Here is a 25356-nt window from a genome sequence, read left to right as displayed (position 1 = left end):
GTCTCAACTACAAATATATATATATTTAAATATGTCACAAATACATACATACATATTTTTATATGTATATATGTCTCATGTTTTTAGGCCGAACTGTATTTTTTATTTTACACAGTTTTATTTACAATATGGTATGTTAATTGAAGGAAACCACCAGTTTCTGAAAGAAATCATGAATCTAAATGTAAAAAGAGATAGAAACTAGAAAAGCAGAATGTGGCCGGTAATGCCTCACACTTCAGAGGTAAGGTTTAAGTATTCATTGTTTTCTGTTATTTGTGAAAATATAACAAACTGTTATTATTATGAAAGTGTCAATTATAATAGAGTTAAACCATGTACATTTTAAAGGTCGAGAGAAAGCACAAATACAGCACATATGCTCCTTACACTTTATAATGCATAATACCTGGAGAAATGTAACTTGTTAGTTAATTGAGATAGAGTATGTAATAAATCATTTAAGCTGCCATTAGTGCTCACCATATTTGAATATATTTTTTAAATATGTGTTTTCAGAGCAACCAGCTGAAGAATATAATTATATTTCTGGGGAGATGCATGCAGTAAGAATGGCATTTCTATATGCAGTAAGCTTCAGAGATAATTCCTATGCACAATTTAATCTTCAATGCCTAAGGCATTATATGTATCAGGCACAATGAAAAGATTTTTTTTGGATTCATTGTTAACTCTCACCATCCCTCAAATATATGACAACTCTTGAGTCACCATGAATATTAAGGTGCAATTTATACATTAACTGAGTTCAATCTTGCTTTAGATAAAAGAGAGTATCTAAAGGAACTCCTTTTAATTTTGAGCTGCACTTCATTGGTGAGGCTTAACTTTACAGAGTTTAGTAAAGGTTTAAATGGTTGTGAATCCCCACAAGAGCTAAACATTTTCCTACACTCTGTAATGCACTACTTTATATTAAACCCTTTATATGATATTTATGCTAGCATAACAGGTTTTTTGTCTTTTCCTGTAGTACATTCTTTTGAAGGATAAATAGTACAGCTCTAATGTCACAAGTATTTTAATTATTAGAATTTTCATAATTCACCTTATTACTGAAAGTCATATTAATCTTTGGATTTTGAAAGTGTGAATATGAAAAGAGCTACTGTTGTTTTTTCTGTTGTTTTTTTCCCTACATTAAAAAAATAAGCATGACCTAGAATATAAGAATAAAAATTCCATATCATTACAAATACTCTAAAAGGGGGAAGCTTTTGAAAGTGTGGAAGGGTTAGTATTTAACCATTGTTAAACTTTGGCAACCACATTTAACTTAGCTCCTTTCGAGTTTAATCGCCCTGTCTTTTCGCAGGACATGTTACTTGTACTATGCTTTATACTAGCAACCTGAGCTTCTTCAGCCTCTGGGTGTGTTTGATGCTCTGAGCCTGCAATTTCAAAGACATTTCAAGCCAGGGCCCTTTGAGTGCATACTGTGAGATCCCTTCCTTTCCTAACTTTTTTCCCTCACTCTTCTTTCCCAGATTGTTCTCCTCAGGTTTCTAGAGGATAACTCACTGAAGAAGGTTGTAGAGCGGTTTGCTGTTAACATATGATGCAGTGAATGAGAAAAAAAAATCAGCACAGCCCCCGGTCAGGCTCACAAAACACCAGCCTCTATGGAGATAAAAATGTCCGTTCTTGCTAAGGACTCTTGCCTGCACCACCCTACTTAAATGCAACTATTCATTTGCTAATAGTTTAGCTTTAGATTTGTACAACACAAACGGAAAAGACCTAGGTGGATTTTTGTTAACTACTCTCTGTAGATAAAGTATGTTTTTGTCAGTTCTATTTTACATTTCCTACAATCCTTCTAGCTGAGGGATCTTGGACTCGGCAGGTATTTTTATGTTTATTGGACTAATTGCTGGAATTCCAGTTTGAATAAAGCCTTAATGCCTTCAGGATCTAAGATCAACTGAAATGCTTAGGGAATATAGGGAGGAAATTTATCATTGCACTTTGTACTTCCACCTCTAATATCACAGCACATATTGAAACCATAAAGAGAGAAAAAATCAAAATATATTCCGATCATATAGGAGGGACACACTTCCCACCCTCTTTTTTAGTTATTAAAGAGCCAAGAGTGTGTGTCATGGCAAGAGAAATAGCCTTAAGATCTAAGTCCTGGATGCCAGTACCTAAAGCTCTTAGCAGCCACGGACCCCAAGAACACTCAGAGCCTCTGTTCAGGGTTAGATTCCCAAATAACAGGCAAAGGACCTTACCGTCAAAGACTTGTTGCCGTTTCCAGCCCAGCCTCAGACTGAAAAGCTGAGCAGCTGGTGAACAAAAGTTTTAGGTCCTTTTTTTTCTCTCCCCCTAACGAAGTCTGCAAAACTAATTTCCCTCAAAATAGGGCTCAATTTCCGTTAAAGAAAGCAGCACTTACAAATCTTCGAATTCCTGATCAACCCCCACTCCACCGCATCTCTAAGAAAGTGAAAAACATTTCGACTTTTCACAAGGATGTGAAAGTTTGTTTGGAAGTCGCCCTTCTGGAGAACCTCTTAAAATCAAGGGCAGCACACTAATACCAGGACAGGCCAAGGGAAGGGTTCTGCCTTGGGCACACCCCTCCAAAATTAATCAATACCTTTCCTAATTTAAACCAGATGTCTAGTTCGGGTTGCTGTACTCATTAATCCCATTAGCAATTTCAAAGAGTTGGCCATCATCTTGTGGTCACTCAGACAGTAAACATAGGCAGTTAAGCATAGTGGCACTGAGCAAGGTAGGCGACTGCAGATGTCCTCCTGATAAAGACTTCCCAGACAGGACCCCAGTGCCCTGCAGCTCATTCCCAAAGCTTGTTGTGGGTAAAAGACAGGACCCACAGTAAAGCCCTCAGGGCGAAACTAATGGCTGTGTCCAGCCCAGCCCAGCCCTAGCTCTCACAAATTCGCTGCTGGCAAGTTGTGTAGTCCTTTTCCAGGAGGAGACTAAGCTGGGGGAACTCAACCGTCCTAGCAGAGAGAGCTGGGGAGTGTTAAGTGTGGTATCTGCTTAAAACAGAAGAGCAGCGGTGATTGACAGAAAGGATGCAAACAGCACCTCTGACAGAAAGAGAGAATGTTTTCCCGGAAGGATTAGACGGTCTGTGGATTGGCTTCTAAAATTTTATACTGGGAGCTACACATTTCATTCCACACTGCTTCAGATTATTACCGACCTAGGAAAACTTTTTGGTGAGCTAAAGATTAGGAGATTGAGCGAGCTGGACCAGTAAAGAGAGGTGGGAGGAGGATCTGAAAAGGGAGGAAAGGGACACCATTTGGAGCAGCTCTTGTGTGATGCCAAGGCATCAGAACCGGAGTCCATCTCTGATTCAAGGTTTCCTTCCCCTATGTGCTATGTGCTGTCCTTGGTGTACAGCCCTGAAACTTCCAACCTGGCGTCAGTTTTATTTTATTTTATGTTATTTTACTTTTAACAAGGCATCCTCAGACACTTGAAAGGGGGAAACCATGATGCACTCCTGGGCTCCGGAACTGCAAGTCTTGGAGTTTGAAAAGCTAGTCTGCGTTAGCGTTAGCCCTTTCCCTTCCCTTGAATTCTCCTAAAATCTCGTGGTCTGCAAGGTCAGGGAGCAGTTCCGGAGCTCCTGCAGGTGACTCCCACACCCCATCCCCACTAAGCCCTGAAGAGTTGGTTAGGACTCGGGGACACTAGGAGCTGGCTTAGGGAGACCGAGAGTAGCTGCGCTCCTGGCCATTGAAAGTCTGTGGGGCAGATAGAGGTGGCCCTGCTTATTAAGGCTCTGGACTTTCCACTGACTGTCGTGGAAGCTCCCAGAATCGGGCGGGTATTGGAGCAGCCCCTCCTGTCCTGCCAGCAACTGGGAACTGGAAATGAGAGAGCATGGTGGCGCTGACTGAGCGGGAGTTTTGGAGAGAGTTTGCATGTGGTCAGCTCTGGGCTCCTAAGCCAGCCCCCAGCTCACATTACACTCTATTTATAACCTCTCCGAGCCATTTCCCCCATGAAAGCAGTTCTCTGGGACCACCTTCTTTTGGCTTCCACCTCTCCCACACTTGACATCTGAGCAGCTGCGAGGGAAGCTCCTCCAGGTCCCAGTGTTTATATGTGCAGGAGACTGGCCACTAAGGCTCAGGACTGGGATTAGCCAGCTCTGCTCAAACGCGCGCGCGACTGTTAGGGAGTGTGTCCGCGTGGGGGAAAAGAGTTCTAGGATTTCCAGTGAAAAGTCACAGAGCTTGGTGGCCTTTGGGACCATCGTGAAGTCTTCTGCCTGGAAGTCCAGACTTGCATGCCATGGAACACCCCCTCTTCGGCTGCCTGCGCAGCCCCCACGCCACAGCGCAAGGCTTGCACCCCTTCTCGCAGTCTTCTCTGGCCCTCCACGGAAGATCTGACCACATGTCCTACCCCGAACTCTCCACATCTTCCTCGTCTTGCATAATCGCGGGATACCCCAATGAGGAGAGCATGTTTGCCAGCCAGCATCACAGGGGGCACCACCACCACCACCACCACCACCATCACCACCACCAGCAGCAGCAGCACCAGGCTCTGCAGAGCAATTGGCACCTCCCGCAGATGTCCTCCCCGCCAAGCGCTGCTCGGCACAGCCTGTGCCTGCAGCCCGACTCGGGAGGGCCTCCGGAGCTGGGGAACAGCCCGCCGGTCCTGTGTTCCAACTCATCCAGTCTGGGCTCCAGCACCCCGACCGGGGCCGCGTGCGCACCAGGGGACTATGGCCGCCAAGCGCTGTCACCCGCGGAGGTGGAAAAGAGAAGCGGCAGCAAGAGGAAAAGCGACAGCTCAGGTGAGTGCGGGCAGTGCACCCTCCAGGGACGGTGTTCCCTGGGCTGGGAAGGGGCAGGGAGATGCGAGACGTTTCTAGCAGACAAACTAAGGAACACCTAGATCTTCCAGTCTCGGTGGCCAAATTCGTCCTTGCCGCTTCGGCCCTGTTATTTTAAAGGAGCACTGTTTCGCCGAGGTTAATATATCTACATCCAGTCGTTCAAAGCCCTCCAAGATCGCAAACCAGAGGTGGTGGAAAAAAAGAGCTAGGGACGGTATGCGTAATCGGTTAGGGAGCCTGGCGGTGCATCCACGTCTTGGGAGGGGTGTGAGCCTTAGGATGCTGCATCCGCTGGGCGTGCGTGCCTGTGTGAGTGCGCACGCTTCTTGACTTTTCCCTCACGAATTCCCAACTCCGAATAGCTCGGTTTTTCCCACCCTTAACTGGATTTCCAGATTATTGCGCAACTTTAGCTGGGATTTGACAAAATAATCAAGGAAAGTTTTACTTTTTTTTAACGTTTTGCTTTCAGAGTTCCATAAATAGCATTCTACTTAAAATAGTAATAATTAAAAAGCATTTTATTCATTTTCCAAAAAAGACATTATCTAGGAATCTAGAAGTATTTAAGAAATACATCCAAAAATCGTGAATAAATAAATAGATGAGGATTTGAAGAAAGATCGTTTTTGATAGTAGATTAGACTCCTGGGATGCTATCCTAGGAAAACAACAAACAAAAACAAAACACACACACACACACACACACACACACACACACACACATCCCTGAAGTAGGAAAGTGGAAAATAAAAGCCTTCCTTCGTGGATTAGTTTTGAGATGCACGATGCACGGGAAACCACACCACAGCTCTGACTGGCTTGGAAGAAGATGCAGCAGGGTGAACAGCGTAAGTGTGGGGAGCAGCCCAACAAAGGTTTCTCCCCAGTGGTTTCAAGGGCCTGAAAGTTCAGTAGCCAGTTCATCGAGGCACTCCAGAGAAACTGAGATTTCAGGCAGCACATAAAGCCCTTAGCTCATTATTAAAATGTTTCTCTTCTTCTCCTTCTTCATCTGCCCCTTACTTCTCCTCCTCCTCCTTCTTTCTAATCGAGTCTTTCTCTGTAGGTACATGGCAACCTGGGTACATACTTTGGAAGATGTCGCTTAACTGATAAAATGTTGGCATCTATTTAATCTTTTGTGCTAATCGTTTATATTTGGAAAATGTGATTCTAGGCATTGGAAATACTGGGAAAAATGTAGCATGTTAAGCAATTTAGGCCAGGTGTTCTGCAGTGTATGACAGTAACTGCTGTGTATTTTATAGCATGTTGAAAAAGTACAGAAACTTTTCTTGGCCTCGTTGGGGGGTGACCCTTCATTACCAGCCTGATGACTGAACTTCTATTTTCCTAGGTGCAGGATGACTTTTTAAAGCTCCACAATGATTAGCTATGTCTAAGCTATTTACCAGCACTGTCTTTCATTTGCAGTGGTTATCTTTGGCTACATGCGAAATTCTAAGCTATTGAAAAGATTCCCATGAAAGCATTACAGTGCACTGGGCTTCCCCAGGCTGGGCATTTATGGACTGGAGTGCTTGGATGGCCTCAGCAGGTTGGTAGATACCTCAGCAAGAGCCAGATGCCCGGACTCAGTTTTCTTTCTGCAAGGGGAAACCATGACCTGCTTCTGAGTCAATGTCCTAAAGATTATTTTAAGCACTCGAAGGAATTTTTTGTTCGGCCACAGTTGTTTTTAGTTGGAGAAATGGAGGGTAGGACTAAAAAAAATTACATCCTTAAGTTATTTTATTAAAACCTGTCTTAAAATTGACTAATAGTTGTTTCTGTCACCTTTATCATTGGAAAAACAGCTAAAGGAAGCTTGTTTTCACATTGTGAATCTCATTTTAGAACATAGAAACAGGCAAACAGAATAAAAATGTGTGTCAACCAGTGATGTAGTAACACTTTACAAGAATGGGAAGTACGATCATTAAGCAAGGATAATGTCACTGGGACCAACATAGAAGGGATGTTTCCACTGATAGGCCCTCACAGGCAAACATCCGTTGTGTTGGTACACTTACTGAGACTAAAATCCATGTGTTCAAGCTCAGAGATAATATAGATTAGATCAGAGGTAAGTTTAACTCTAAGCCATCTATTGCCGATTTCAGAGAATATTCAACTCAAGATCAAGTCATCTGATACTCTTGTGTAAACATTTTGACTTACTAGAGGGTAAAGTAACATAGAAGATAGTTATATAACACTATTTTCTTATCAACGCATAAGCCTTATGTGGCACAGCTCGATTATTTCAACTTAACTAATAAATGTCTGGTAAATTATATTGGATAATCTGAGATTTGTGGCTATATTAGATAAATATTACACCAATCAGGGTAGCAACAGCTTATATATTTAGGCATTTCGCAATCACTGTGTATATACATTTGAGATTACATACAGTGCTTCACACTATGGCAATGTTGGTGTCAAGTCTGCATGTACCTGTTGCTAATAGCCGTGAGAGTATGATAGCTAAGTTCATGTCTTATAGAAAATTTAAACAGTAGGAAATAGTGCTAAACAACCAAATTGTGTGTAAAAGTAAATTAAGCAACAATTTCAAAATATACCATTGTCCAGTTTTTCTGTTTGGAAAACAAGTATGAAAGCATAGTCATATAAACCCCCAAAAGCTTAACAATGTAAAAGAAAATACTTACAGACTTTAGTCTTCCACTGTAGTTACTTAATAATTAACTATACAACTCAATTTTGATAGAAAATAATGACATTGTCATTGCATGCGCTAAACATTTTTCTACCGTTGCACCATTTACCCTTTCCAGCAACGTTAGTAAAGCCAACATCTGCCACTCCTTCAAAGGGACTGTTAAAGTTCAAGACTTTACAGCTGTGCTTCAAACAATCAGAACAAACCAGGTGATTCAGAAAAACATCTGTAAATACTGTGACCTTCTTGGCTTTAATTATACCAAGTGATATAGTAGTAGCATAAATTGCTCAATTTTGTTAAAGTAGCCGTGTTCACTTAATTTAACCAGCTTTTATGCAGTTAGTATACACCATTAAGGAGTACATATTCTCTATTCAGTTTAATTTAATTAAAAAAACATGCTCTTTTTATATTAAGGGATATTTTATACCCATACTCCTTTCAAAAAGTAATGAATTACTTGGGGATGTAGATTTTATTATGTTTTGAATCATAGTAGATTTTTTAAAAAATTAAAAATTGCTATTATAACACAAATATTTGGTTTCCATTCAAGTGAGTCCCTGTTTGTGGCTACACAGAATGAAAGTGCTGTATCTAATATATACTGTGAGCTAACCTCAGATTATTGTTACTTCTGCCTAGCGCTTCCATTATAGTGTGGTATTTCCTGAATATTCCAATGACCATGATTTCTGAAGACCAACAACTCTGTTATTCATTTCTGTGTTACTGGATTATAACGTTGTATATTTTCTTTAGAATAAAGTGCAATCTTTAGGATCTCGGGTGTCCAGGAGAATTTAGAGCAGTTTAAATATCTCCAAACTATAGTACATAAAATAGCATTGTGGAACTTTCTAGAGTGTCAGTTTTAGATGAAGCCATTCTTTAAAAAACAAATGTTGGCCTACATGTGTCACCTTACTTAATAATTCTCAGTGTCAGATCAGAAGTTCCTTCTAAATCTAGTGCTTTAAGCTTGAAAGTGAGCAGATAGTAGAAGCATTCAAGTGAAATTTGGAATTGATTTCAGTTCCCTGCACATCTGTTTATTTATTTTTTGTTCATTTTAAAAGAGAGCAGTCAATGAGAGAAATGGTGGCATATTTCTCTTACGTTAAATCCTGACATTACGTATGTGAAATTCATATTTCCTTTATAGTAATTATCAGTAGAAACCATTATGTTGAAGCCCCATAAGTAAATTTCTAGCAGTAAAAGTAAAAACAACATCATTCTACACATTTTCGTTCAATAATTGGAAAAACTTCATTCTGGTGTTACGGAGTATAGCTTAATATATTCATGAGAAGGCCTAATCACTCTTATAAGTTAATTTCTTGTGAAAATTAAAGAGAAAAGGGACAATTTTTTGTCATACCTGGGGAAATTTAGAAGAAAATTCTATACATAATGGAAGGTAACTTTTTTCATTTGAAAGATGTCAGTCTATGAACGAATAATTGAATGGGCATACGTTTAGATTTTTATTTCAGAAAAAAGTAATTATATTTACTAGAATCTAAACCTAATTATATTTAGACTGTATGCCTCTCATAATTTAAAAATCCAATTTGAGAAAGTATAATTTTGAGCATTGCTGTACAAGTTCCAAATATCTGTCTGCTTAATGAAAGGGTGGAAACATCAATTTATTACAAAATAAATTATGTGCAAGAATGTACTGACATTTTCTGGGGTAATAGTTGTAACTGATGTCTCTCTTTCAAATTGTTTATAGTTAAAAAATTCAACTTCCTTCACAATTTGTCATAATACTTTCTATAGTAATCAAATATTTTTTGAGAAAAACTATCATGGGAAACAAAATTATCAGCACTAACCCCATTCCTCATTGATTATAATCATAACACCAAAAGCATCAATTTTTAGCTCGCCAGTTAAATTTCATTTCCTTGGGCACATGGTATTATGGATTTTCCCAGTGATTAAAACTATTTTTAAGAAAAGAGAAAATAGAAAAAAATACAGACCATAATGTTAGTCCTCAAGTTTTAAACCACAATAAATAAGAGCTATTTTTTATGTAGCTTATTTATGCGATGTCTCATCTTGTTTGTATATTTCAGTCATTATCATAGTTTTGAGTCACTAAAATTCATGTTTAAAGTACATAAAATGACTAAGCTCTGAGGTTTTTTTCCATTGTTGTCATGTGATTCTCATGGATGTTTGCTTTGAGTAACTGTATTGAACTGAAGCCCTCAAGTGAGGGCATTGCAGCATAGAGTTCTAAGCAAAACCCATCATTACTAAAACCAGTCATCAGGGAGGCTCAGAGGACATAACTGTGGATTTTTTCACTCTGTGTGGAGAATGATTTCGAAGGTTCTGGACTTTAACGGGCTTCCCTGCCGTTGCCTGTTTGAAGACAGAATAACTCTTAATCAGGTGTCAAAATATCCTCCTATTTTTCCTTTATAGTTAAAAGCATAAAGCATCTGTTTTCCCTTTTTTAAAAACTGTACTGCTTAGTGTGTAAGTCTTTAAGAAGCACTTCCTGCTTCCTTCTTGATGTGCTGCATAAAACATGATGTGTAGAGGGAGCCCATGTGTCACAACAGGCAAGTGGGGATCAGAGGACAGCTTTGTCGTCTCTTCTCTCCTGCATTTGTATGAGACAAAATGCAGGTTACCAGGCTTGCACTACAAACATCTTTACTCACTGAACCATCTTGGTGGATGAAGTCTGTAGAACTATTCCATAATGTATCTACTGATCCATATATTCAATACTCAGAAAATGCTTCATACTTTTTTACATTACAACATTGTAATGTAAAACCTTTGGACATATCTATTATTAAACTAATAGAAAATCATGTGCTAAGTGTATTATACATTTGACCATGTAGATTATTAGTTTTCTTCTACATTCAACAATTTAAATCCATAATTAAGAGTATTGTTTATGAATTATGTATAATTGTCCCATTATTTATGAATTCCCAAGTATTATATTTGTAATTTCCATTTAAATACATTTCTAAATTTGTACATCACTTGTATAAATTGTACACTACACATTGTTTTTTTGTTTTTTGCATCGTTACTAAAAATATTTTATAGGTGCATTGTTTTCTCATGCCAGCATGTGAACAAGAATGACCAGGAAAAGTTCTTGGTACTGCTATACATTTTAACAACAGATTCATGTGAAGGCAAGTGCTCTTAAAAATCATTCCTTTGCTTTCTCTGCTTTAAACATATGACAAGGTTAATAAGTTATTTTTGACAAATACATCATTGTGAGATCACCTACAAAATTTGCCATTAACTTAAAAATTAATTATTCCAAGGTATTTGTAAATGGTTGTAGCATAATATTTAAATATTTGGAATGTTAAATTTAGTTGAAAAATATAACAGGTTTGCTAGAGTCATAATTCTAAAAAAACTATTCATTTATTAAAGCTTTCAATGAAAAAGCTGTTGTCACAGATTTTCCTTTTGTAGATTTCTAAGATGCTATAAAGCTGCTAATTAAAGCTTGTGTAGGTTGCACTAATTAAATTTATGAATATGAAATGTTTAATTTTTATGTGGTATTTAGATTGGTAGTGTTTTATTTTCATAGATTTTATTTTAGTAGAAAACTTTAATAGAAAGTTAAGTTGTTAAGAAGGAAGGTCTTCAGTTACGTAAAATCTTGCAACCCTATTTAAAGCAATATTAAAGTTTATACTCAGTCTTGTGGATAAGCATGTATAGTAATAGCACGACAAAATCCAAAATGAAATTTCTAGATAATAGTAAATCTGGATTAGAGTTTCTGTTTTAAAGGCTGTAAGATGATAAATGTTTCAACTATACAAAAAAACATTAAGCTTGCTGCATGCACAGCTGTGTGGAGACTCTAGCAGGCTGGACCTGGTAATCAATGATAGTCACTGAAGTCAAACCTGCCAAATCCCCTGCAGTGTGTGTTGTCTTTTGTTTTTATCTTTCTCTAGCTCATTATTCTCCACACACTTCAAAAGCTTTCCATAGCACTACAAGAAGGAAGAAATCAGAGCTATCTTACATGACTGAGGGCTGGAAAATCATTAAGATGAAGTCACCTCACTGGTTTGGAGGAGACAGGCGAACAGGACTGTCCAACTTAAGTTGGCAGGTGCCAGTTGAGTTTTACAAGTCTAGATTTTACCCTTTGAAAACATAGCCTTAAAGGTCTGCCAGAAATGACACCCAAATGTACTTACTGCTGCAATGTTGTAGTCCCTTGTAAATGCCGGGGAAATTGTATACAGTGACTGTAGAACGGTTTCTTGCACAGTCTGGACTGCACAGGAAACTTTGTGTGATAATTCTTAGCTGCCTGTAAAGCAGCAAACTAAACAGAGGTGCATTCTTAATGAAGGGAAATTAGTACAATGGGTGGGGTCGCTTATCAAATGAATACAAAGAATATTTCACAAAATACTCATTTTAGTAGCTAAGAAATAAACCTCAAGAAAATTGATTTGTTCCATCTAAAACTCTAGGCACCAAATGAATAAACTTTGCTGTGATTTTAGTAACACATCAGTTAGGTTGGCAAATGGCCCTCATATTGCAAGAACTCTTGGAAACTGCTTTGTGACAGAGTACATGAAAATCAAGTGGTATCTTTCCCTATTTAATATTTTTCAAAACTAAAACAAGCTCTCAGTATGTTTACCGCCTTCAACAATTAAACTCTCCCAAACCATAAGCTGTGTTTACATGAGAGGTTTTTTTCTCATTGAAAATGTAAACGAGTCTGGATGTATTAAACGCGACAGAATGTAGATGTAAACTATTGAGACAGACTGAAATGCCAGCAAAGCCAGAGTTCAGGGTCCAAGTCTGGAGCCTGCTGCTGCCCACATTTCGAGTTACCACTTTGTGAGCATCCACATCCAAAGTTTAGAAAATTATAGATACTTTTTCTTCTAGGACAGCTAGGCTTTAAGAAGTGGGACTTTATCAAACTTATTTTTGGAGGCATACATGTTTGGGGGAAATATAAAGAAGTGATAATGCTGTTTCCTGTGTTTGCAAACTCAGCCGGCAGTTAATAAATCATAAGTGACTTGTCTTAGTCCTTACTCAGCATAGCAGACAAGAAAAGATGGCACTGGCACACTCCAAAGGCAAAGCTGTTGATAATTAGGTGATGAGTGATATGTAACAGGGAAGCAACAGGAAACAAAGAACCACCAGGGGTTGCCCACTATCTGGACCCAACAGCCTGCTCTAACCTGAGTTGACAAATCAGCCTTGGCAGTAAGCCAACCACAGCCTCAGAGTTGGGGCTTCCTTTAAAGGCAGGGATCTCCCGTGGGTGACCAGGTAACAGCCCATCACCAGTTTTCACATCCTCTAATCTCTTAGCCTCGCTGCTCAGGGTTAGAAATAATGACATGTTGAATCACAGGGGACTTGCAGATGAAAAGCCTCAAGTCCAACCCAAAGAAGTGTGGGGAGAGAACGGAAGGAGCACACAGCTAAAGCAAACTCCTGTTCTGTCTTACTGGATATCATCTACCCTTGGCAGAAAAGCAAATCCACTGTGCCCTAGTTGCCTGGAAATGAGCTGAATGAACAGAACATGCACAGGGCAGCAATGTCCAGCCCTGCAAATAGTACTTATTATTTTATCATCTAGGAAAAAGACAGTCACATTGTGGGTATTCATCCTGTGAAAATAACATGTTAGGGCATCTATTTTCATTTACTACGGACATCGAAATAGGAAACATTGCCAGTCAAGGTGATTGCTACTGATTGAAAACAATATGCATGGTCCCTAGAATAACTCTAATGGAGTTTTCCTGAAATACAAGACACATACTTCAATCTCTCTCTCTCTCTCTCTCTCTCTCTCTCTCTCTCTCTCTCTCTCTCTCTCTCTCTCTCTCTCTCACACACACATTCATTAGAGAGCAATGAAATTGCTACTTTCAATTAGTAGGAAAGATAGAAAGCAAATTTTTATGCTGTTTCATATGGTTTACTGAAGCTCTGTAGCTCAGTCTTGTTAGCTACTCCATTTAAATGCTAAAGAAAGACAAACACAAGAAAAAGCACAACTGAAAGCCCATCTCACAGTGAATTCTGACGATTTCATTTGGTGATAGTTTCTTTGTATAAAGAAAATAGATCATTTGTCTCCTTGTGTATAGTTACATTTCCAAGAAATACTGCTCAGGCGAAGACCACACAGGACAGCACACTTGAAATTTTAAGTTCTGAACATGAGGTACATTTACTTTAATTAGTTTATTTTCATCTCTGAAACCCACCTTTCAATGTGGAAAATTCAGTAATGCTCTGTAGGATTTGTATGTTCATATAAATGATGGTCAGCAGCACCATGTTTTGAACAAATTATAGCTCTAATCTGCATATCTTAAAATGTATTATTAAAATCTCAATGAAGAATTAATTTCTTTCAAAGTTCTCAAATTCTCAATTGTATAATTCCTATAGAGTGATGGTCTGGAATGCTTACTGAAGAACATGTGAAGAGAAAGAAAAATTACTACATGTTCCATGACTTAGCAATCACTAGAAAGACCTAATTGCACCAATCATTTCATCAACCCTGATTCCAGAGATGGGTTGAATCCTCATTTTACATGATGCCTTATATACTGTAACTGATAATAGGTCACTGGACTCTGGACTGTGATACTCAGAGGGACTAGAATCATAACCTAGCTCTGAAAGGGCTTTCTTTAGATTTTTGGATTGCCCAGGAATTTAAGTTATATTTGCCCTTCGGCCTAGTAATGGGTATCTGATTTCCAGAGTTCATCTTCAACCTTGAGCCTTTACAAGGAAAATCTCAAACACAAATCTTAAGATCTTAGTTTCCCAGCAAAAATACTTTTCACCACCAGTTAACAGAATGTAATTTGGTGACACTCTCCTTAAGTGAAAATAGATTTTCTCTGAATTTTGCAATTACCTTAGTTACTTTTCATCCTCCTTTTGTTAATATAGACACCTGTAAACTATCTTAGCTTGATTTCATAATTATGTATTTCCTAACAGTAAGGACAGAATTGTATGGGATTTTGACACCGCACAAAATATACCTCAATATGCTATATTTCATATACTATAGTGTACAGGTGGACCATTGATAATAATAGATACTTATACAAACAAAATCACAACAGTGTGATCCTTATACACATATTTTGTGGAACCATTTAGGATTTGACAACCTATTTCAGTTTTGAAATTTTAAATGAATTTTTAAAATCATGTTTTGCTATTCTGTCAATGTCATTTTGCATACCTTCTCAAGTCTTTTACTCTGTCTTTCTACCTCTATTGATTTGAGACTTGACCACACTCTCCAAAACCACTACTGACTACCTATTTTATTTATTCTAATGGGAAATGTTTTCCTTGATCCCCTCCTCTCTTGTTCACATCCATTTCCCAAACATTCTGTATTGCGTTCATCTATTCTGTTGATAACAGCCTCCGTGCTAAACCAACACTGACCTTTCTCGCTTATTTTAGTCTTCAATTCTCACTAGTCTCTTAAAAGCCAGATTCAATATAAAAATGGGGTAGTTTTCCCATGGATGGTCTTTTAATTTTTTGTCTAAATACAGCTTGATTTCAAAAAACAAAAAGTGTTCACTTCTATTTGTACACGTGTGTGTGTGTGTGTGTGTGTGTGTTTTGCTAGGAATCAAGAGCAAGCCTCTCACATGGAATCAAGTGCTCTACCATCTAGCTACACCTCCAAAACTTAAGCCTTATTAAAAGTGACTTTCCAGTGATGATCTCAGCTAATGACACATGTTTCACACCGGCTGTGTGATTAGTGCACAGTCTGTGTTTCAAAACACACAAGTTGACCAAAAGCATCACCAGTCATTATATCTATTCCCTTCCTACTTTTATTATTTCTAGGTTTAATTTAGGTGTTTGCTGGATACTTCCTGTAGGAAATATCCTATGTGCATCTAGTCAACATCTATTGCATAAGGGATATTTTAACTCTACTATTGTTCCTCTGCTTGGAGCTCTGTATTAGCCTATAATTATTCTATACTTATAATATAGGTATTCACAAAAATGGATAATGTCTTTCAATGATTTATTACTAGGGTTTGTATGTACTAAAGTTTGTGTGCAATCAAATGTTAGTCAAAGTCTAGTGCACACATTTAGGAGAGGATTTTTATATAAAACATATTTATATAAAATACATAATTAGTATTTTGAACAAAATTCTAAATACTTGTGCTTATATTATTGATTATATTTTAAATACACAGCAATGATAGTTAAAGTGGTCACAAATTTGAGAGATAGTGGAAAGGAACAGGGGTTCCACAGGGAGAAATGGAGTTGGAAATGATTCATTTAAATTCAGTACCTATGTGTTAAAGAAAATAAAAATAAAATAAGGAATCTGTGATGGTGTCGGGTGCACAAACTGATACGCCACCTCAACCATAGTTCTTGGCTCAGTCATAATTTAATGAAGAGAAAATAAACAATAAACCTACTTGTGTCATTCAAATCAGAATTTTTTTCTCTAGAAAGGTAAAACTCAGTGCTTAATACAATACTTTCCTGACTAGTTTTTCTTTAAATTCTGTTACCCATGATACTAATACTCTTATTATTTCCTTTAATTAATAACAAAAGGTGACAATCAGATAGTCATACATCTTTCTTATTAGTATATCACAAGACTTTTAAAATTATATTTATTTAGTGTCATGACTAGAGATCAGAGAACAACTTGTAGGAATCAGCTCATTCCTTCCACCTTGTATATATCTCAGGGTTCAAGCTCAGGATGTCAAAATAGGCAGCAAGTGACTTCGCCCTCTGAGCCATCTCTCTGGTCCTGTAACACTACTGTCGCCATACCAATAGTTAGCAGTACTGGTGTCACAGTGCAAAGATAAGGGACTTTATGCAAATATCCATTTCCTCCTAGCACGATCAAGATAAAGTAGAGGTGTCATTTATTACACTGATTATTAGAATTCACAGCAGGAAAAGAACAGGGAATGGAACTGTGGACTTTCACAATCCTTATTTTCAGTATTTATCAGCACAAGGTATATGGAATTTCATTTACACCATCTTCCTTTGCAGCCCATTCATTGTTCGATTGTTTTCAGTCAAATTTCAGCTTGTTGTTTCATCAGGACACTGGTATTTTTTAAAAAGTTCTCAGGGTGATCAGTAACAAGCTGCTGTCAGGCTGAGTTTTAGGTCTGCTCATTAGGAAGGAGTTTATGTTTGTGCAGTTAATGTAGACAACACCACATGGAACCCAAAGGAGGGAGCAGCCAGTTCCCTAAGCCATAGAATATCTAATTGCACTCTCGGTGTAAAACTTACACCAGCAGGTGTATGCTGCCTTTCCACCCCGCCTCTATAAAGGAGCTTCTTGTCTTAACAGACTGAGGTCAGTATCCAAAGCCATGCCTAGTCACATTGCAGAGAATAACTAACGGTGGACTTGCCGGTCCAACACATTTACAATGTACCCCTACACTTGAGGAACAGAGAACATCATGAAAGAAGGAACAGAACGATTGGGGCGTTTGCTGTAGATAGCCTTCTCTACAAGAAGGGGGGAATGCAAAACGGAGATGATAGGGAGGAAACACTGGATCTTGGAAAACATGGGGGCAGGGGTAGATGTGAACATGACCAAAATATATTGTATAAAAAATCACCAAGGAAGAAATAATAACATTGTGTGTGTGTGTGTGTGTGTGTGTGTGTGTGTGTGTGTGTGTGTGTGTTCCCAGGTGGTTGCAATGAATGTTTGGGCACTGTTGAGAAACACCTATCCTAACAGTCTTGTGTGCAAAATGAAAAGCTCTGCATACCTTCCTTTCAGCACATGGAAGGACATATGGTTTTCCATATAACATAACAGATTTTCAAGAAATAATTACATGCATGTAATTATCCCTAACAGCATGCTATATTGTAGAGTAGCTACTGGCTACCTGTGACTGTTTAAATTTAAATTAATTAAAACAAAAAACTCGATCGATAGATTCAGACTCAAGTACTCAGTTGCCACCTATGGTTGCTCTTTACTAATGAACTGGACAGCGACAAAACATTTCCATCAGCCACAAAGCTAAAGTCTAAGAACATTTACCTAGTGAAGAGACCTTGTTACGTGAACCTCTCCACAATGAAGGAAATTATAAGAATTCAAGTACTACAAGATGATAAACACATATGTGAGTAAGATATGTAACAAAATACCCACTACTTTCCCAAAAGCCTTTTGTAGAAATGTTTATTTTGTTAATCAAATATTGATTGAAATAAAATATATTTGTTGCATATTAAAACTTTTGTTTGTTAAATGATATATAATTTTTGTGTATATATATATACTTACACACACACACACATATATATATATATATAAATGGATAGTTATCAGAATAAACACATAGTGGGATATATTAAATCTTTAAATTATAAATATGCAATCAAAATGAAAAATACATTACAACAATGGGTATGACTATAAAATTAAAAATTTGGAAGTGGAGAATGAAATAATAAAATCATACTAAAAATGTAAGGTCAGCTAGGGAGATTTTTTTAGGCCTCTAGAGGGATGGGGAGGAGAACATTTTTCTGGGAAAGGGTGGGGAACATGCCAGGAACTAAGTTAGATTTTCCAGGGAGAAAGCATGAAAACTTAATAAAATCAGACAGTGGCAATTAATGACATAGCGTTGTTAACTTATAAAGGCTCCCAAAAGATTCGATCTTTTGTAAACAATGATTTGAATTCCAAAATTGCAAGTCAGGTACCTAAAGCAGAAGCAATTAATGAAGGGAGAGTTTTCGTTTTGTTTCTTTTAGGACAGACATTAAGGGTAACTTATTCATTTTGGCACGAGGAAGCAGGGAATGCAGGGAAGAATGAAGTGTGGGAATTCCACATCTATACTGTGAGGCATCTGGGCTGTGGCTACACATTACTCAATGAACTGCAACAGCCACAGAGCTCTGTGCCAGTGGGAAGCAGGCTGCTCATCTGTGAATGCATTTATTAATAGAGAGTCATTGGGAATTAACTGAGGATTGAACCACTAGCATGGCATAAAAGATGATGCTAATATAAGACATTTGCAAAGATAACCCTGGACATATTCGTGTTAGGCACATTTATGACTTAAGAGTATTTATTATAGTACAAAAAGTGGAAAATATCCTGCAGTCAGCTAGGATATTTTAAGGAACACAGAAAGCAAAGTACTCATGTGAACAAACACACACACACACAAACACACACACACAAACACACACATAGTTGAAGGATGGAGGGAGGAAGAAAGGGAGAGAAAGTCAGAGACAGAGAGAGAGAGAGAGAGAGAGAGGGAGGGAGGGAGGGAGGGAGGGAGGGAGGGAGGGAGGGTCAAACACAAATAGTATCAAGGCAGATAATTATCTTTATAAAGGTTCTTTTGGAAAAGAGTAAGTCCAGACCAAATATAATTTGTAATAAAGCTTATTGGCAGTGAAGAAGGATAGGGGAAACATTTTACTGGTTTACAGTGATTGAAATTTATGAGTTCATTTTTTTTGTTGAGACTTTACTCATGTTACTGGTGGCTTTCAGCAAGTAAATGTGTGGATGTGATAATCTATTTTAGATTAACATATTGATTTTATTCCCAATTTTAAATGACTTACTGCTTCCTCCATAAACATAATTAAGTAGGGTAAGATACTATAATTTAAAAAATATATACCCTTAGAAACACAGTCTTGAAATATCTCTATCAATGACAGGAAAGCTCAGTATTTAATGAAGTAATGTAAGTGCCTGGCTACACAGACTATAAATGGATAATTTCTACATTGATTCACTTGCCTTGAAAATTCTGGACGTTAAACAGTCAAACCAAACCAGTAGGAGATTTAAATATGCTATTCAAAGATGCTGGGATGAAGTGAATGCATAATTTAACTGTATCCCAAAGATGTGCTGAGCTACAGAGTGCTCACTGAACAGCAATACAAGTAGAATGTTACTAGGGGATTTCCTCATAAAGTAGTTGTATTATTCAATGGACAGACATAAATACTTACTCACATTTTCTCTATTTCTCCAGATACTTTGAACTTTATTATTTGATATTTTATAACCTAGTCACTTTATTTTGAATCACCTTTTAGCTTTAGGAAGTGCAGTGGCACTGTTGAGCAATGTTGGAATACTTTATGTCTCAGTCCAGAAGGTTGTTTTAAGGGTCGCTCATTAGGATCATAACATAGCCCAGATACCCAAACAGCACTTACGCAATATCTGCTTCCGAGGGCTTGCCGTGCCTTAAGGGCACTGATTCCACTACTAATGTCCCCTGTGTCACAATGCTGAGGGTACACTCAGGTGAATAAGCACCTTCATGCTCCTGGAGACTGAGACAGAAACAAGAAGTGAACTCATGTGGCAAACAACCCACTAAGGGCATTAAAATCTCCAGAGAATGAGAGGAGGCTTCAGAAAAAAGGATTATGCCTGTGTCAATTGCTCTCACCCTTCCTTGAATATAATAACATATATTCATATGTATGAAAATTCACAGCCTTGGCCTATGGAGAAAAGTATAAGGGATCCCGCTAAATAATATCAAATGTAGGCATTATTTAGGATCTTAGAAATGTGCTCAAAATGTTTCTAGGGTATTCTTGTTAATGTTCTTAATTCTTCATTTGTACATTGCACCAAGGCTTTTCTGGAAGTCACAGAGAAAAGCAAAATACACTTTAATTCAAAAATGGTATCCAAAGAAAAGGGCTAGTGCTCAGCGGTTGAAAGCTTGCCTTCTATATATAAAACGCCTGTGATTTTGTCTTCAGCATATTAACATAAAAGAATTGGAAGGGACTTTGAAACCTATCAAAGTCATTCATGCTGTCTTAAGGATGAGAAAGTTGAGGGTCAGAGTGCCGGCTTAAGCACAATGTATACAGGTGTCCTTCTTAGGGTCCATTCCATGACTGCCTCTTGTATAATTCACTTCTTTTATTTAAGAAGACAGCAAATAGGTACACGTTTGCTTTTCGAGACAACTAGCCTGACTCTTTTCAAAAGGGTTGTGAGAGTTCTTCTAGACCCTTATTGCTAGGATTCAGTTGCTAGTCTACTGATGAGAAAACAAACATAGGCATCGGTTTGACATTAGCTCTTTTATTTTAAGTTAATTCTTGAAGGGATGGGTTTCACTAATGAGGTCTTAATGTCCTTCATGTGTGAAAATGTGTTTTTAGCAAAAAGTGATCAGACATTCAGGAATTTACTCTTAGTCATTAAATAAAAGTGTTACAAATGTATCATCAAAGACAAATGAGAAATATATAATACTTACATTTGTGAAAATACTTCATAACCTAGAATATAGAGGGATGTTTCTACTGGGCTCATAGTAATATCAGACATTATCCATAAATCCTTTGGATTCATCATGGCTTATTTATATTGCCTTTATGTTATACCCAAAATATATTTGTCATTACCAGTTCATCCAGATTTTTTTGTTGTTTTGTTTTTTGAGTTTTTAATTTATTTTTGGTCATAATTCATAGTAACCTATTTTCTTTTCTACAGGTGTATGGAAACAAAGTATGCACACTCAGAAAAGTGACTGTATTGAATTGAATGGGTTTTATTTGCCAAAGCACACATTATCTTGAACATTTATAGTGCGGTTAGAAGGAAGCTTGAGCTGTAAGGAGAGCCCTTTCGTATGATGTCCACTTACCCAATAAATTTGTCATCACCAAATGGTCTCCGTTTCCTCTGAAATAAACAAATCACTTTTGAGCCCTTTGAAACAGGAGACTTCCAGGAAAACAAAAGTCATTTTTGCTTCGACCTTGAAAATAAAAGTTTTTATAAGTGGATATGAGATGTAAGAGAAGGTGTAGTTGGATCTCCACACCTGATACATAGTTGAGCCGACAGCATAAGGGCAGATATTCAAACAAACCACAAACCTTGACTGACCAAAAGTGTATGAGTAAGCCAAGATGGACGTTCAGGGGGAAAGCTCTAAGAAGAAAGCTTGATTTTTGGGAAAGAGGGACTCTGAAGAGGACAGGATGGGGTTTGCAGACCCTAATTGAATGGGTCAGAGGATAATAGCATCTTTAAATTACTTTATATTATAATTTTATTGTTTTAGAGGTGGGGTTTAGAGCTCAGGCTGGCTTGGGACTATTTCTGTAGCCCAGGCTGGTCTCATCTTTTACATTTTTCTTTAATCCAAATGCTAATTGATCTTCATATGAGTGTTTAATGAGATTCACTTGTTACTGAGTAGTCAGTGGCAAGCACTGATTACTGAGGGAGTCCTCTCATTTGCTTGCGTTTTTTGCTCTCAGGATATTCAGAATTATAGTTTATTATTTCTAACCTTAATAAAAAAGAACCCCTTTAAAGAAAATGTCTGTGGATTCTACCTAGTATTTCACAAGGTCAGATGTACATCAAGAAAAGATGAGCCACATGTCTTCTCAAGAAGGAAGATTGGAAGTGCATAAGATATGAAGGAAATAGACATTAAGAGGAAAACGGAAAGTGTATTCCATACTGTGTTTAATCCTTTACTATTTATTTATCATGACCACTATGTGCTGGTATCATAGTATGAAGGCACACATTCCACAGCACATGCGTGAAGGGCAGATGATGGTTTTGAGGAATAGATTCTCCTCTTTACCCTCTGTGTAGGTGTCAGGGCTTGAATTTTGAATTCAGTCTCTTGCCTTTTGTGTGTGTGTGTGTGTGTGTGTGTGTGTGTGTGTGTGTGTGTGTGCCAGTGTCTTTGTCGAGTGAGCCACCTCACCAGCTTTCCAAATTAAATTTGGCTACTGAGAGGCAACCTATGTTTCAATAGATGGCTCTACACCCATCCACGTGCTGGTAAGAGTGAATGGAATCAGTGAGTTAAAAAAAATAAGTGGAAAAATTTCTTGAAACTGAAGACATTGGGAAGGAGCTTGAGAGGAGGGAATGGAGGGTGTATACACTTTATGCATGCATGAAACTCTCAAACAAAAAATAAAAGGAGCATACTTTTTTCAATAATAGGTCAAAACTCTTATAATCTGTCTTTCATAATAATTTTCTCTTTGAACTCAATCACCTGTGGGCTGTGGGTTTTATTTGTTATATCACAATAGCAAAAAACAAAAATTAAATTTGCTTGATAAATAAAATTTGTATTTGAAGTCAAATGCTTTTCATCTTAATAATTGATATGCTTTCCAAAGTGGATATATTGAAAGAATGAAGGAATTAATCATTTTCTTTCAGCAGCTTAGGGGCTGACATCAAGCTTGTTCCTAATTTTCATATCTCTTTGATGTTTTCCTTCTACATAATGCTAGTCTTTCTATTTGAATGGCTAGTGCTATGCAATTATTTCAGACTTCAAATAATTTGCATACTAACTGTTTTCTTTCAAAGACTCAGACTGGAAAGTAACTTGTTTAATAAAGTGATTGCCATGAGGACATGATCTTGATCCTCTAAACTCACATTAAAAAAAAATCTGACCATGTTGGCCTGGGTTTGTAATCCCAGCACCGTGCAGTCAGAAATAGGTAAATTTTAGGGCTCATTCTCAAGCCATCCTAGCCTTCTTGGTTAATTCTAGACCAGTGGGACATCCTGTCTCAAACAAACAAACAAACAAACAAACAAACAAACAAACAAACGGTGTATAACACCTGAGGAATGATACATGAGATTGTTTACACACACACACACACACACACACACACACACACACTATACAGACTATACAGATGATAGATAGAGATACAGACAGACAGACAAACAGATGGATAGATCAGTTTTAGAACACGTTCTCAGCATGAAAAAGACCCTTAGTTCTATCCTCAGTACCATGAAAATAAAGTAAATGAATAAATTTATTTTACATCTTCAACAATTACTAGAAGTGAGCAGATTTGGCCATAAGAAGAGTGTGTATTTTCAAGTATTGAATCTTCTTAATGTTCACCAATAAGTGTATGTTTATGCTGGTTTTCAGAGTTTGTGTGTGTTTTAACAACTTGTAGTCTAGGAAGGTTAACATTCTACCTATCCGCTTGATTAGTAGATGCAATACATGTGTGAAAATAAACACTACATGAGTATATATGAGAACTGAAGTGTTTATATTCTTCAATTATCTGGTAGGACAGTCCAGAGCCTTTGAATTCTGGGACATCTGCTATTATGATATTGATAATGTCATACAGTTAGCAGCCAGAACATGGAATATGCATTATTTGTTGAGTTATTACTTTCAATTACAGAAGTCTTCACTGGTTTAAAGGATTTCAGCTTTTAAATTTTTACATGCGAAGCATTTGGTTGTAAATCTTTTGTGGTGATTTCACTGTGTATAAATCTCTGGAAGAAATACAAATAAATCACTCATAGTACTCTCAGTCAGTGCACAGTGTAGGTATTAAAGAGGACATGGAAAAACTTTGAAGGAATGAAGGTCTGCTCCATTGTTCTAAGCCAAAAATATCAAAATCTGAGTTATATCACTATGGAAACTGAAAGTCTGCTGATTCCTATAGGGGATTAATGCATTTCTCAACCTTGAAAAATTACATCGCTTGGAAATTACAAAATATATTTAAATTCTCAGTCTTTCGGTCTTCATTTCTGTATTTTAAATTTAATATCACCCAAAGGTTCTGTTCTGCTAGTATCCATAATCTCACTTGAGAACAAAACAGTTGACATTTCCATTTGGGTTACGATAGAATATTGATCCATGAACTATTGAAAATTTGCTTTTATTATTTTCAGTTATGTGCGCCCGTGTGTTTGTGTATACGTATATGTGTGTCCCTGTGTGTCCGTGTCCGTGTCCGTGTGTGTGTGTGTGTGTGTGTGTGTGTGTGTGTGTGTGTGTACAGGTACGGCTATGGATATGGACGCCTCTACAGCTGGTGTTAACAGTCAGTTATGAACCACTGGAAAAAAAACAATTTTGGGGGAGGTTGAAGTTGAACCAAACTTGGATCATCTGGAAGAACAGTACACAATTCAATTTTTTTCAGTATTTCTTTCTGTATATATTTAATTCCTTTTAGTTTTAGAAAAACAGCATTAGTGAAAACGAATAAAACTCATGAGCATCTAAAGAATATTGCATATTATGTTATTAGAGCTTGCCTTTTAGACTTTAAAAAGGGTACATTTGGAATTCCCTGCACAATCATCATTCATTGACTTTAAAAAAAAAATTTAACCAGAAAGCAAATAGACTCGGTAGCTTTTATTTTCTAACCTGAAGTTCCTTAATCAGCACCAGAAATGATCATCACTAGCCTTCCTTGATGGGTGGCTAAGGGGAAGTAAGACACACACGTTTTCTTCTAATTCCAGGACTGGTGGCTCTCAGGCTGCAATTTACATACTTTCCGCTATGAAGAAACATACTTTATTTATTTATTTTTATTATTTGTTTTTCTCTTTTAACTTGACTCCTTCTATTATTAAAGGTATTTATTCTTTGCTAGAAGACTATACAAATATTCTGAAAATAACAGATTTTTCTTTACTCCAGCCCTTCACTATCCACTGCTTGGAGAACTTGTCAGGTATCTCATTGTGTAGAATGGCCGAAGTGATGTAAACCTTAGTGTAGGATTGGACCTTATGATATTAGCTCCTTTTGTGTTTACAGACAGATAAAATAAAAACTCTACAGTAGCGGTATTCTTTATAAGCAAATGAAGCTGTGTG

General features: G+C 37.4%; 1 protein-coding gene across 1 annotated transcript in view; it reads left to right on the top strand.

Moving 5' to 3' along the window:
• Window positions 1-4007: 4007 nt before the first annotated feature.
• The window catches only part of Meox2 (mesenchyme homeobox 2), a 58845-nt gene continuing 37496 nt past the window's right edge, over window positions 4008-25356 (top strand). Inside the window, exon 1 of the mRNA XM_005076214.4 lies at window positions 4008-4819. Coding sequence (XP_005076271.1) covers window positions 4306-4819 — 514 coding nt within the window. The 5' untranslated portion in view covers window positions 4008-4305. The remainder of the gene's footprint in view (window positions 4820-25356) is intronic.

This window comes from Mesocricetus auratus, unplaced genomic scaffold, assembly GCF_017639785.1.
Source record: "Mesocricetus auratus isolate SY011 unplaced genomic scaffold, BCM_Maur_2.0 Super-Scaffold_15014, whole genome shotgun sequence".
NCBI lineage: Eukaryota > Metazoa > Chordata > Mammalia > Rodentia > Cricetidae > Mesocricetus > Mesocricetus auratus.
The sequence above is the reverse complement of the archived record's forward strand: the minus strand, read 5'-3'. Positions and strand labels throughout refer to the sequence as shown.